At 43.5% G+C, this 12,974-nt stretch overlaps 1 protein-coding gene across 1 annotated transcript; it reads left to right on the top strand.

Annotated features, from left to right (window-relative positions):
- The first annotated feature begins 467 nt into the window (after window positions 1-467).
- STAR (steroidogenic acute regulatory protein) lies at window positions 468-7,454 on the top strand. The gene is made up of 7 exons (XM_030201946.1): window positions 468-620; window positions 1,632-1,745; window positions 2,352-2,479; window positions 2,810-2,968; window positions 4,706-4,890; window positions 5,585-5,678; window positions 6,657-7,454. The coding sequence occupies exons 1-7, from the start codon at window positions 557-559 to the stop codon at window positions 6,774-6,776; spliced, it is 864 nt and encodes a 287-aa protein (XP_030057806.1). The 5' UTR covers window positions 468-556; the 3' UTR covers window positions 6,777-7,454.
- Window positions 7,455-12,974: the final 5,520 nt, after the last annotated feature.

Consider the following 12,974-nt stretch of genomic DNA (forward strand, 5'->3'; position numbering starts at 1 on the left):
AACACGCATTCACTATTAAACTAGTAAAATATTTGTATGTCTCCCTCCTTTTTCTATATGTATATACAGATAAAAATAACATTCCTAAATTAATTAAATGCAAATTTGTAGACAAATCTAGTGATTAATGTATAGTTATATACAGAAGTGCTGATGAATTGTACATTGCTGCACAGTAAGTATAGAAATGAATCATTTCTGTACAGTACACTTGTGTTGATTAATTTTACAGTGACTATTCAGATTTTCCTTTCTGCCCTGACTACACAATGCTTTCAGCTGGGCGCAGGGACAGGGCCTTTTTTTTTTTTAAACATTCTTCCTGTTTCATATCAGTTATATTTTTAAGGCTCACTGACAGATTATTGAAGAAATGTTTGTGTCCTTGCTCCGAGGGAGGGAGCTCAGCCATAAATGATGTCACTCCTTATCAGCCTGAATCCAGGACTCTTCCTTCACTGACCTATATAAGGAGGCGGGGAGGGCAGAGCATCTCTACAGAGCAACTGAGCACTGCTGTCCCTGCAGCCCAGCGTGAGAGGGCAATCAGACAGCCATGCTGCCAGCCACTTTTAAGCTCTGTGCTGGAATCTCTTACAGACACATGAGGAACTTGAAAGGTACCTAATGCAGCTTTGCTCCCGCCTCCCCTCGTTACTGCTTTTGCAAGGGTTTTTACTCTCCCGTTTGCTACTGGCTTTAGTACGCTTATCTAGGTCTCTTAGCATCTGCTGAGGTGAGGTACTAAGCAGGCGTTCAGAGGGGCTAAGAGACAGCGCATAGTTTGCCTTTCTCTGTCTTTCCCAGCGCTACTGAGGAAGAGTTTTTCTTCATTGTATTTGGTTTTATACTTAACAGTTTAGAGTGTGAGGATCGGTGAGAAGTAACTGTCCACGTCTTCCAATTTAGTCTTTTTTTTTTTTTTAATTTATAATCTTTCTTTCTTTTGTATACTACACTATGTGCAAGGACATGGGTTTCTGCTTTCTCTAAGAAAAGTAAAACTACGGGTCCCTGCATGGCACCTGCGAAAGGTCAGGTGTGAACTAGCCTTTCCCTTACGGAACACCAATTGACAACCGGGCTGGTAAAGTGCCTGTCATTTATAGGCAGCCTTCGTAATTAACTTCTTCATGCATCCCGTTGAAAAAAAATGCCTAAAAATACCATCAAATCCTGAAAAGGCAAAAACGCGTGATAGGGAGTGATCGCTTAGAAAGAACATCTGTAGCTTAGACTGGAGCACATGGAATAGTCGGCAATCTGCGCGCGTAGTTTACTGATTTGTTGCGCACATCATCCCGTTGCTGAGTTCACGTTATTCCTGCTCATTTCCATTTGTCAGTATGAAAAAGGGAGAGCGTGCAACTGTCGCATCTCAATTATGGCATTCCTGTATCAGAGGAAGCTGTCCTATTCTATGTAGTGTCAAACAGCTCTCATAGGTAACAACAAGCAATATTATCCTGCCGACTCGGAGAAGAGAGAGAGACTGTGATTTAAGCTTGTGTTTCAGAATTGCTGCATTACATCTCAAACCCTGCCCAGCAGACTGAAGATTTGTTCCCATCCCCCACAACGACTCTCGTCACGACTCATACTTCAGTGACATTCTCTCTCCCTATTTTCAGGTTTGAGACGAACAGCGGCTGCTGCCATTAGCCACGAACTGGACAAACTGGCTTTTGCTGGACCGGGTCCCAGTAAATGGATCAATCAAGTTCGCAGAAGAAGCTCCTTACTTAGTAAGTAGGCCACCACTTATTTTGTTATTGTTTTTAACATACTGCAAATTGGTAGGAAAATGTGGGATACAAATGCTACAAATAATACTTTTTAATTTGTTCATCTGGAACTGCTGTTTAGGAGACCTCATAGGGCTGGTGTCCCAGGGGCGTAGCCAGACAACAGATTTTGGGTGGGCCTAGACAAGAAGTGGGTGGGCACCAAGTGTTCTCCCCTCACCACCACCAAAAAAAATATCTCAGCTGGCGTGAAAACACTGCTTTCCACCTTAGCACTCTGCAGCAGGCCTGTGCTGAAAACTGAGAATGCGCAGGTGTCGGTATCGTGGAGAGTAGCATTTTTGTTACCATCAGGGGGAAAGACTTCAGCTGGTGGAGCTTGGACTCCCCACCAGCTACTGCTAAAAGTGTGTTACTGTCGGGTGGGCTTGAGCCCTAAGTGGGTGTGTCTACACCACTGTGGTGTCCTCTTCATCCACAGCAGGGCAGCTATGGGACCACCCACTTGTATTGCTGGGGAAGACACAATAGCTACTGCTACTTTGAGTGGCTCTAGCCCTATCCTCGGCTGTGCTGCTTCAACAGCAAAGTGTTTGCTCGTTCTAGGTTGCAGGGTCGAAGAGAAGCCATACAGTGATGTGGAAATGTCCTACATCCAACAGGGAGAGGAGGCGCTGCAGAAGTCACTGAGCATACTGGGAAATCAGGAGGGCTGGAAAACTGAGATTACAGCTGTAAGTGAGCATTTGTTTTTCTAAGCCTTGTTTAGATACCCCCATCTAACTGTTACAGATCAAGGTTTGGCCTCAACCTTCAAGTAGCCCATCTGTCTATTGTGAGTAGAAGCAGTTGGGTTGGAGGGAAGGAAGATCAATGGTCGTTCAATTGTGGTCTTTTTTTTTTTTTTACCCTGTAGTATCCAAATATTGTAGGCTACTAGGGTACAGTCCTTGCTCACTGCCATGGAGGCAGTAGAATTGGTGGTATTCATCGCTTGAAGAGGTGACATCTCAATTTAAAGTTGTGTGTGTGTGTGTTTTTTTTTTCTTTTAATCGCCACTTAGGAAAATGGAGATAAAGTTCTGAGTAAGGTCCTGCCAGACATTGGCAAAGTCTTCCGGCTGGAGGTGGTCTTAGACCAGGCCTTAGATGATATCTACCGGGAGCTAGTGGACAACATGGAGCAGATGGGAGAGTGGAACCCTAATGTCAAAGAAGTCAAGGTACAGCATATGATACTGGAACATTTAGATAGTATGAGTAACAGACTAAGTTAAAATAAAACATTTATAAACATAAAAAAATATATAGCATATGTCAAACTAGCAAAACCAAAAAAAAAAAATATATATATTACTAAAAACAGTCACAATGTATTCAAAGGAGAAAAATTGACAGCCTGCTGATCAAAGGTAAATATGGGTACTAGCATCCACATTTATCTTTGTAGCCATGAGTACTAGGCAAACAGCATCTGCACCCCTCAATTGCACACAGCTCTGATCTTAGGGGCAAAATAGCACCTTAACCCTACAGCAGCTCAGAGATGGCCTTAAGGTTAAGGCTCTGCTCCTCCCCCCACCCCAGGTCAGAGTCAAGCAGCCTGGCCTGTTTACTGGGGAGGGGGGTCCATTGGACCCCTGGCATCGCTTCAGCCCTGGTGACCAAGTATTCCCCCTCAAGCTCCCACCTGATACAGGGGCTGGAGGTCCAGCAGACCACTAGTCCTCCTGACAACCCCCCCCCCCCCCCCCAACACAAGGGCCCAGGGGCTGGAGAACCAGTGGCTCTCCAGCCCCTCCCACAACTCCCATCACTGCTGGCTCTGAGTTGCTAAGCTAACCCTGGGGGTCTAGCAGCCAACCCCCCCCCCCCCCCTTCACGATGGAGAAAGGAGTAGCACACCGCCACCTTCAAAATGGTGGCTCCCTGCACTGGGCATCCTTAGATGGTAGGGAAGCCCCACCCAGCACGCACTGGGCAGCTGCCACCATTTTGAAGGCAGTGCACTACTCCCTCCTCCATCTCACAGTAGTAGCAGCCTACTGGGACAGCAGTGATTTTTCTTTTGGAGGTGGGTTCAGAGGGACTAGAGATCCACCTGACCGCTACCTCCTCCATTTTGCTATTTGAATGGGGACACTAGGTTACCAGAGCTGAGTAGTGGCAGTGGGTCCAATGGACATCTGTCTCCTGCCTGTGACAGGTCCAGCTTTTGACAGGCTGGACCTGTCAAACAAGTACTCAGGCACAAACCTCCTGCACTTTTTCCCTATGATCAGAGCTAGTAGCTCTAATCATGGGGGCATTATTGCCTCATGCTGTTTTGGCACAGTGCAGGGCTTCTAATCATCAGGGCCTGAGAATATATTAAAGATGGTGATAAAAACCTCAGACTAACAGCAACTCAATACAGCTTGAAATAATTGACAGCTTCACAAGTTCTATTGTTTGAATGAATTGATCGCTTTACAAGTTCTATTGAGTGGTGGTTACAGTTCCCTGTGCTGTTCCCAAACAGCACTGTAAAATTACTGCTGGCAAAGTGTGGGGAAAGATTGCCCTTATGATTAACACTAATAACATACAAATATAGGCATGTTATTAGTGTTGATCACAGAGGACTTCTGCGGGCGGCCTGGGTGTGCACTCTGCCACAATCTTTCTGCAGCACAGGTTTGAAAAGTCCAGCCTTTTTTCTAGGACCTCTCACACTTAAAGCCCTAGTGGAGCTCTAGACCCCCCCCCAATAAATATCCTAATGGTCCAGTGGGACACAATGTGACCCGCCCTCCTCTCATAACTTGAAGTGCCCAATTCTGGAGCTCAGAAGCAAACTGAGGGCTAGAGTTAAAACAAAAGATCATTTACTAAGATAAGCAAAACAAGTTTGGTTGCTTGCTAATGTACTAGTACTGATACCACTAAAACAGGCGGTCTTTCTTTGATTACCTATACAGGTCCTGCAAAAAGTTGGGAAAGACACATTGATAACCCATGAAATTGCAGCAGACACACCAGGAAACATTGTGGGCCCCAGGGATTTTGTGAGTGTGCGCTGCAATAAGCGACGGGGTTCTACCTGTGTCCTGGCTGGTATGTCCACCAGATTTGGGGCGATGCCAGAACAGAAAGGATATGTGAGGTATGCTGTGCTAGTTATAAATTTGCTTTCACATGTAGTTTGGGAGGCAGGAGTCCCCACCCTTTAAGGGAAAAGACACATAGGACATTTCAAATCACCAACACGGCAGCCCTCTGGAGTCTGCCAAATTGAAGACTTGGGGGTGGGGGGGAGGTTGTTTTTTTTTTTTTTTAAATAATAGTTCTAATTTGTTTTTTTTCTTAGCAGTTGACAAGCTTTTCTTTTCCCCCTGCCTTTGCCCTGAAAAGCACTGACATGTATGCATAGGTATGTGGTGCATTCTTTCCCTCCACCCCCAATCCCCTCCTGTAAAAAAAAAAAAATTTTTTTTTTTTTAAACTTCTTATTGGGACTGGTCACCACAGGTTGCAGGCCTTGCATGGCTGATGTGGTGCACACAGCAGCTGCCTTACCATTCGGTTAAGATCCATAGAAGGGCCCAGAAGTGGAAAAAAAGAACACACCTGATCACTACTGCTAGCATATAGAGGAAGCAACACAGAAAATAGATAGCAAACCCTGAAGTGGGAACTGGAGGCATGGTGCATTAAAAATAGGTCCAAAAAGTAAATTCAGGGGCCCAGAGAGATCTGGGTTATCTATCAGAGGACAGTAACTATTTTCATTGAATAGTGCAGTGAAATTTATTGCCTTTTTAAACTTTCCTAATGCCAAAACTTTACTTCTCCTACAGAGCAGAGAATGGCCCAACCTGTATGGTTTTACATCCTTATATTGAAAACCGTGGACAGACAAAGCTAACCTGGCTCCTCAGCATCGATCTGAAGGTTTGGGTCTTTAGAATTTGTACCTAGATTAAAAATAGCTGAGGTAGAGGCATTCTAATCAAAACAAGCTGATGGATGGGTACAGGGCCATCTGGGGTATAACTCTTCTCTCTTTGCCAAACTATGCCAATAATTTCTAAGTGGTGCAGGCCAAATTTTTTTTTCTTTAGTTTCTGGTTTCATTTACAGACTCTTTAAAATTCATTCCAGCAGCAAAATTGTCAATAGTGCCTTATTGACACCAAGGGGGAAAACTTTTTTTGTCCCCATTACAGGTTAGAAAACTACACATTCCTAATTTTTCTGAGCTAAGAATTTTATGTAAAAGTAGCTACTGTCTCATTTAGTGGTGGGTTTGGTAAGTTAATTTAGGCAAGGCAGCATGAGTTAAGATGCTGCAACAGATAGTTCACATGTGAATGCAATTCTAGCTTTTGTTGAAGCCAGCTGGTTAACGGTTTGCCAAGATGAGCGTGAGTGTTAGCCTGGGCATTTCTACATTAAAAAAGGGTCCAGTTTATCTGAAAAATAAAAACTAGTGGTAAGGTAATTGTGATAACATACCAACAGCAAGAGGGGGGATCTATGTATAAAAATATCTGAACAAATATGTATGTCAAACATGAGGAACAACCTTTCATTTTTTGCTAGTAGATAAAAGTGAAACCTAGTTCTCATTGGCTAAGCAACAGTATGGTAAATGGAAGGCGGTATCAGATTCAGGAAGAAACTGAAAATGTAATTACTTAAACAACTAACTTCTGAGGGAACTTTTATGCTGTAGCTTCCCAATTTAAAATTGGCTGTTAATGTAATCCGCATTCAACCTAGAAGGCAACTCAGAATAAAAATATGGTAGTAATTGTTACGAAAGAATGGCAAATTCCATATTTAGTGATGGGGTAGGGGTGTGTGTCAGGGTGCTAGCTCTTTCCTGGTTTAAGTCTGTTTACTAATACATGTGTACTTCTCTTTCAGGGTTGGCTGCCCAAATCAATCATCAATCAGGTTCTCTCTCAAACCCAGGTAAATTTTGCTCACCACCTTCGCGAGCACATGGCTGTCAGACCTGCTCTGAATGCAGCAATTGCCTGTTGAAGACACACCAACCATATGCATCTTACACCATTCTGGCAAACGGGTGCCTTGTACTTTGGCAAGACCTTTTCAGATGTAATAAAGTTAACAGTTGCTTCTGGCCACTGATCCAAGACAAAAGCCATAGCTTACATTAAGGGCTGGATTCGGTGCCGAAAAAAAATCAGCACTGAACAGTATTCTATACTTGGCGTTCTGGGATCAGCACCCTTTACACAACAGCATGTAGCGCTGGGATCCATGCCCAACTTCGGGCGTAAGGATTTACACCAACTGAAACCTGGTATGAGAGTTAGGTGTGGATCCCAGGTATTCAGTAATATTACACGAATCTTTACTGAATGCCCCCGACTACGACCATGCCCCCTTCTGAGTTGCACACTAAAGATCTACGTGAAAAGCTTACAAAGAATGGAGCTTAGCAAGATGCATGTGAAAATCCAAATTGTTGGCAATGCCAATAAATTGTTAGCACCCAATTATTGCTGCTAATTTAACTGTACACGCAGCTCAAGATGGCATGCAATTTTGCACAGACAAAAAAACAGAAGGAAGCAGGCTGAACAAACAATGGGATAAACACACGTTTATCTGCCACACTATATAAGACTCGACACGGTGCCATATTTCAGCACAGAAGTACCTGCCTCAGGAATCTACAATAAAAGATTTTTAAAAAATGGATAACACTAACATACAAATTATAATATTACTCAATTACAACCACCTAAAATGGTAAAAGATATGTATTAAAAATTAACAGTTACCTTTTGGTTCATGCAATTTTGCACACAATCTATAGAATCCAGCCCTAAATGTATTTGCAACTCAGTAGAAAAACTGTTTTCAGGGGGGGAAGTATCGTACCACTGAGGTAACAGCAGTAATCTTCCTGCATGTATGTACCCCTCTGGTTTAAGACTGCAGTAGAAGTAGGAACTGGAGTACTTTTTCCAGGACTAGCTGATACTGCCTGCCACTAACAGCCCTATAGAAACCATTTCCTGTATTACAAATCACTCCCATTAAAAAAAAAAAACTACAGCTAACACTAGAATAAAATGCCTCAGTCAAGCTATGGCTAAGCTGCACCTTGCAGGTATCTATTTATTAAAATGAAACTGTACTTTGATATTTATTCATTCTGTATAACAAGAATTGTAGCTTTAATTATGTAAAATATGTAAATTAATTGTATATAGACTAGGTGATAAGGTCACAGGATATACAATGTACACCTCTTTCACCGTATTGTATTCCTAATTTAAAGGGCAACATTAAAATGGTGTTTACTAAACTGCTTTTCCTTTGTGAGAGAGAGCGAGTGTATGTGTGACCATGTGTAACAAAGGGGGGGGGGGGGGGGGGAGGGAGGAAGAAATACTATCCTCTAAAGACTACTGTTATAACTTAAGCAACCCAACTCTGCTTAGAACTGGTGTGGCAAGGACATTTTTCTGTGCTACATTAAGCCATAGACTTTTTTTTTTTTTTTTAAATCACTAACTGAGAAGTATTTTGTGGCAATAGCAAACACCTTCAGATGAAGTAAATCAAAAGTTCATGGCCCAGCCACAGTAGGCAGATTTAGCTGATAAACACCACCACTTTTAAAATAGAACATTGGTAAAACATTCCTCCTAATCGGAGAGCTATGGCATACTTTGTGTTTGACCGTAGGCATATGAATGGAAGAAAAAACACAGGCCATGATCTGCACAGGGAGGGGGGGGGGGATACAATGGCAAAGTGAAACTAGAATCATGGTTTCAGCTGGTATTATCAGTCACTGCTGCTGTAGACAGACTAGTGTACCAAACTAGACATCCTCCTAGAGAAAATGCTGCAGCCCAGTGTTCATGCAAGAGGAAGAAAAAGTGGTTCAAAAAAATATTTGATACAATCTCTTAAATGCAGTTTTTCTACCACGAGTGCTGTAAAGTCACACAGGCGTGTCAAGATTCATTTTTATTTTATTAATTAAAATTCACGTTTCCAGTGTTCAGTTTGATACCATTAGAACTTCAATTATGAAAAACTATTTACAATAAAAAAAAATTTAAATACGAGTCTGTAACATCTGTTCCCCATTGTAATACATCAGCAAGCTGAGACAAACTGCATGGTAGATGTACTACAACCAGGCCATCTTATTTGAGCATTAATTCTTTCATTTCCTGTATACAATTTAAAACACCTGCTCAACACTTATACAGAAGACAGCTCACAAGCTGCATGGCACCTGTACCAACCTGATACTTGACACTGACATTTGTTAAATCTGACACAAAAGGATAAGGTGTTGGCAGCAAGCAATAGCTATTTTTAAAAAATCTGTTCCTAAACTGGGAGGGGGGGTGGTGAGAGAGTCTACAAATTAGAAGGTTTAAAGAGCCCTCTCACACTGGACTAGAGTTCTGATCTACTTTTCTGGAAATCTACCACAGTGGAGATGGGCAGCAATACACCAAGTTCTAGCTGTGTGGATGGATTGCTCTCATTATCAGTTCTTGCCTGGTCCATATACTATTTCACAGAAACACTATCACTAAATGAACAAATAGCTTTGGCAAGTAACATCTTGTCAGGAGGTACAGTCTATCCAGAACCGAAATCCACCTCTAAATTCAGCAGTTTTATGTCAGCTTTGTATTGTTAGCCTTAATTACTTTCCTACTACAGGATGCGCCTGCAGAGTAGAAAAGTGGAAAACAAAAACTTGTCATACCTGATGACAATTTTATTCCTTTTAGTCCTACCAGACCAGTCCAGACCTATAGGTTATGTTCATCTACCAGCAGAAGGAAACAGAGAAAAAAAAAATTATAGTTCCAAGTAATTCACCCCTTAAGGGTATCATTCAGCCTAGAATGATCAGTATTTTGAATAGCCAAACAATGTTAGGCAATACAAATAGTGTACAGAATTGCATAATGTCCATGAAGATGGTAGGCACAGAGCCTTTACTGCCATGTCATCGCTGCCTCAGTGTTTTTTGTTTAGCACTACAGTAGTTGACTCTTCTCACAGTCTCTATTGTCATTTTAAGCTTATGCTTGGTGCATTCACTATCACTAGTCTTTTTAAAGGCTTGATTTGGCTTCCTCGCTTATGTTGCCCCATTCACTGGTTTACACAACAGACAGATTCCTGAAGCAGGTGTTTTTCACCGAAACACGGCACTGTGCAGAGTCTTTTCAGTTTTTTTAACATTGTTTTTTAAATAAAGTATTATCTATTACTCGCCTCCACGGTGTCTTGGAAGTGTCTTATTGATCTCGCTATTTTTTATCTTTACCCTCGTAACAAGAGGAAGGAGCCATGAGCAGTGTGAGCTGCTCAAATGCAAAAAGTTAAGACCTTACTATGCCCCATATCAGAGAAGTTCCTCAGTGAAGGAGAAGGGAACAATCACCCTTTAGTACTGTTAACAAGACAGCATACCCTGTAGCTGAAATGAAGAGGCCACCATAGGTGCCAGACTCAGAGACAATGCTCTACAGCATGGATGGATACTGCAGTTGTACCACAGCCAAGAAAGTATCTACCCCTGGAGAAGGCAAGGACACTGCCACTTTGCAGCCACCCTTTAATGCTCTGCAAGGGTGTAATTACCAAGGCAAGTTGACACCATAAACCTAACAAGAGGCTGCCACTCTGAAGCATCCAAGAAAACTACCATGCTGTAGCAACAAACAATGAGGACAACCTGATACACTGTTTATTAGGGTGCTTGATATACAGTCTTTCAAAACAAATCAAAGCGGTGTACAACAATGTTTCCTAAGTTGGTCACAGAGTACCTCATTCCAGTCAAGTGTTCAGGATATCCATCATAAATATGCATGATAGATTTGCATACAATGGAGGCCGTACATGCAAATCAATTTCATGCATATTCATTGTGGATATCCTGAAAACCTGACTGGCAAGGGGTATTCCAGGGCCGACTTAGGAAACACTGGTGTACAACACTATATAGGAATAAGAAAAAAGGAACACCAATTTTAAGAAAGGACAGGCCTTGTATCAGAGATTGGACACTGCCACCCTGCAGATATCCAGTGTGCCTCCACACTGCAGACTACAAGGGCAGTGCTACTAGAAGTGCTGAAGAACACTGGCATGTACAGCACAGCCAGAAGCTGTCACCTTGCTGTGACCAGTATGGAAGCACATGGTACCATACCAGGACAGAATGAGCCCTCAGCCTTCGCGACACTGGAACCATGCAGCATACCCAGATGGTGGAATCTGCAGAAGACAAAAATGCTGTCTCTCGACAGCCAACTAAATGCTGTGAACTGTAGCAACAAGCAGCACACAGAGATGCTGTCACCCTGCCACCGACCAAGATGCTGTTACTCCATAACAGGCAAGCAGGCCAACACAGATGCCGAAGACTGTAGCCCACAAGAACGCAGGCCTCCACAGAAATAAGCAAATGGCTATTGTGCAGCCAATAGCAGAAAGACCTTAGTCTCCAATGCAGAGCAGAAACCAAAAAGAAGTAGACACCTTGAAGGCTGAGAGGCTGCTAAACCATCACAGTCTAAAGGGCACCATCACCGCACAGGCCGAGAATCTGTCAAAATCAAGCAGACTAAGACTGCAGCCAATGTGCAACCTCAGAGAAAATCACTCCAGTGAGCGCATCGTGCAGCTATTACCTTGCTGATCAAAAAGTTGCTGCCAAGCCCGGGACACCACTGCCAGTGTCAGCTGATAGGGTGGAACTGCCCCATAGTCTGAGAGGCCACTGCCCCAACAGAAGTACAGAAAAGGGGTGCCCCCAAAAGATAGTGGTCAACTTACAGTAACCACCGAGGATGTGGCATTTGCGAAAAGGCTATAGGCACAGAGAAACCCCAAAAGGGAAAAGTGCCGAGATACAGCCCATTGTAAACCTAGCCTAGGCATAAGGCTAGAACACCCTGGTGAATCCGAGGACATTCAGGTGCTAAGATGGCCGTTGTCCCCAGCGGGACTCCGCACTAAAGCAGCACAAGTGCTACTTTCTTGGAGGCAAAAGGACCATGGACACAGCAATGACTGAAAAGGCAGCGGCCACAAGTCGTCTTGGAGGCTGCCAGCTTAGGACCACATTAGAAAAGCCAGCCTAAGGTATGCAGCAGTTGCCATCCCACAAAAGACAAGCTAGAACTGCCATCAAGGGCCCATAAGAATGCAGCTGCAAAGGTTATGCACTCTAGCATCTCCTGGTACACAAGGCTGCCTTAAAAATAAGCCTTACCAGGGGCCATGAAGAGACAGAGGACAGCAACAGAGGGTGTACACAAACGCCCCATAGAACAGATTGTGGGAGGAACGAGAACCCTCCCGTCTGTGACAGCTTCCCCTCCAGAAAGTCCGCAGTAGCTATGCCATAACTGATAGTGCCTGATGTGCAGAACTGGTTAAAACTGAAACGCTCAGAAGACTGGTCTGGCATAATGTGCGTTTGTTTCCCTCCGGCTGCCTTTGTTGCTCAAAATGGTGGCACGAGCAGGGAGACAAAAATCCCAGACTCACATTTAAGTGACAAAACCTGATAAACTCCTCTACAGAGTTCAGAAAAAAACACTTAAGCCAGGTAACATTTTTTAAATGCTTCAAACTGTGCCAATCAATGGGGCAGATAGCTACCTACCAAAAAGGCAGAGCACCTGATGGTCAAAGTCTAGAATATGAAATAATACCCGAGCTTACCTGTATGATGAAAAAGTGAAGACCATATACTAGCCAAATACCGTTAAAAACAGCAAAGGAACAAATCCTGCTTCATAAAAGTCTCTTCGTGCAAATAATGCCAACAGAAGTGCAGGTGGAAAGTGGAGGGAGCTGATAACACTGGCTGGTGGATGAGGGACCCAGCACCACTGGGTATCAATCCTCACCCACACAACCTGATAAAATGCCATGCGCCTTTAAACCAGCAAAACTCCTTGCTCACCAAGACCCAGACCAGCCAGGAAAGGAGCCACCAAAAAACCACCAGCCAGGAGCCACCAGAAAACCACCAGCCAGGAGCTGCACAATCCATTTACCATCTGTTTGAAGGCAAGGTGCAAATTACTTGGAACTAATTTTTTCCCCATCCTTTCCACTAGTAGATGCACATAACTTATTGGTCTGGAGCAGTGGCGTAGCCAGTATGGGGTCACGGGGGCCTGGGCCCCTGTAGATTTGTCTCTGGAC

Source organism: Microcaecilia unicolor, chromosome 4 (genome assembly GCF_901765095.1).
Source record: "Microcaecilia unicolor chromosome 4, aMicUni1.1, whole genome shotgun sequence".
Taxonomy (NCBI): Eukaryota; Metazoa; Chordata; class Amphibia; order Gymnophiona; family Siphonopidae; genus Microcaecilia; species Microcaecilia unicolor.